This window comes from Chiloscyllium plagiosum, unplaced genomic scaffold (genome assembly GCF_004010195.1).
Source record: "Chiloscyllium plagiosum isolate BGI_BamShark_2017 unplaced genomic scaffold, ASM401019v2 scaf_5544, whole genome shotgun sequence".
Classification (NCBI taxonomy): domain Eukaryota; kingdom Metazoa; phylum Chordata; class Chondrichthyes; order Orectolobiformes; family Hemiscylliidae; genus Chiloscyllium; species Chiloscyllium plagiosum.
In genome coordinates, this window is record NW_025214756.1 from 2,976 (window position 1) to 5,154 (window position 2,179).

General features: G+C 51.2%; 1 protein-coding gene across 1 annotated transcript; it reads right to left on the minus strand.

Moving 5' to 3' along the window:
• Positions 1-1,196: 1,196 nt before the first annotated feature.
• Positions 1,197-1,859, minus strand: LOC122548019 (zinc-binding protein A33-like; the record flags this gene model as incomplete). Its single annotated transcript, XM_043686577.1, has 1 exon — positions 1,197-1,859. A coding segment is annotated over one exon (600 nt), but the record flags the coding sequence as incomplete, so codon positions are not given.
• Between the last annotated feature and the right edge of the window lie 320 nt (positions 1,860-2,179).

The following is a 2,179-nucleotide window of genomic DNA, read 5'->3' on the forward strand; positions in this document are numbered from 1 at the left end:
ACACACACACACACACACGCACAGACACAGACACAGACACAGACAGCAACACACAGACACACACACAGACACACACACACACAGACACACACACAGACACACACAGCAACACACAGACACACATACACACGCAGATTTAAAAGGGACATGACTGACCCACTGTGACAAAAAAAGGACTTCAAAAGGAAACTTGAATCTTAGTAAAATGGCGTTTCCAGGATTAATGACACAGTCCAATGCCCCTGTGCCCACAAGCCACTGAAGGCCTGAAGTGTACCCAAGGACCACATCTCCAATCTCCAGGGACCCCTGGGCACTGAACCAGCCGAGGAAGAGGTTCAGACAGTCAGGACAAACACCCCCCTGCACGGAGAATGGGGACCTCCCCTCCCCCATCCAGTGACCCAGTGTGGGATCTTCCCCTTCCCCCCACAGAGAGGGTCTTTATTTGGAAGATGGGATAAATCCCTCATCCTCCCGGATTGTTACTCTCTGTGAACAGATTTTCAGAGGCTCTGTATTTTTACCCCCATCAATGAGATACGGACTGAAGTAAGGATAGAGTTTCTCAGTGAATGTCCCAGTGAAAGTGTAGATATGGCTCTTGTTCTCTGAGTTATAAAAGGACACCTTCCCTCCATCATAATCCAGACAGACTCGGATCTTCCTCGGACTCACACTGAGATTTAACCAACCGTTATCCCAGTATTTATTCCGCTCTCTCAGCACCAGGGCCCAGTATCCATTACCTGGGTTCAGGATGCTTTTCCCCTTCCTGTAGATGGACTCCTTGGCCACACCCACCGTCCACTCAGTCTTATTCCCCACCTCCACCTCCCAGGACTGTTTCCCTGATGTGAATCCCTCTGATCCCAGGACACTGACACAGGGATCAAATCTCTCCGGATTGTCGGGAAGCTGCTGCCGATTCCTGGTGTCTCTCACGGTGCTCAGGTCCTCAGACAGGAGAAGGTCAGGATGGGCTGTATTAGGGTCCAAGGTGACTGGAGCTGGGAACAGAAGGACACCGATAAAATGTTAGTCACACTCACTGTAACTCTCACAGCCGCTTAGTGACTGGGAACATCAGCAACGATCCAGGATTAGAAATTCATCCCCAGGGAAGGAGTCACCAAGTGACCCAGTGTGTGGGATCTTCCCATCCCCCACCCAGTGACCCAGTGTGTGGGACCTTCCCTTCCCCCCCACCCAGTGACCCAGTGTGTGGGATCTTCCCCTTCCTCTCACAGAGAGGGTCGTTATTTGGATGAAGCGATGAATCCCTCATCCTCCTGGATTGTTACTCTCTGGGGACAGATTTTCAGAGGCTCTGTGTTTTTACCCCCATCAGTGAGATACGGACTGAAGTAAGGATAGAGTTTCTCAGTGAATGTCCCAGTGAAAGTGTAGATATGGCTCTTGTTCTCTGAGTTATAAAAGGACACCTTCCCTCCCTCATAATCCAGACAGACTCGGACCTTCCTCGGACTCTCACTCAGCTTTAAGCATTTCCATGGTTCCTCACCAGCCCAGAATTTATTCCCCTCTCTCAGCACCAGGGCCCAGTATCCATTACCTGGAGTCAGGATGATGTTCCCCTTCCTGTTGGTGGACTCCTTGGCCACACCCACATCCCACGCAGTCTTATTCCCCACCTCCACCTCCCAGGAATGTTTCCCTGATGTGAATCCCTCTGATCCCAGGACACAGCCACAGTAATCAAATCTCTCCGGATTGTCGGGAAGTTGCTGCCGATTCCTGGTGTATCTCACGGTGCTCAGGTCCTCAGACAGGAGAAGGGCAGGATGGGCTGTATTAGGGTCCAAGGTGACTGGAGCTGGGAACAGAGGGACAACAATAAAATGTTAGTCACATTCACTGTAACTCTCACAGCCGCTTAGTGACTGGGAACATCAGCAACGATCCAGGATTAGAAATTCATCCCCAGGGAAGGAGTTAAACAGCACTTGGGATAGACCCTGCAATGAGGCTGAGGAAACCCCGTTACACAGAGAGGGTGGGACAGAGAGAGAGAAAGACAGTGTGTCACAGAGAGAGAGAGAGAGGGAGACAGAGAGAGGCAGTGTGTGACAGAGAGAGAAAGGGAGAGGGAGAGAGACGCTGTGTGTGACAGAGAGACAGAGGGAGAGAGGGAGAAACAGTGTGTGTGACAGAGAGC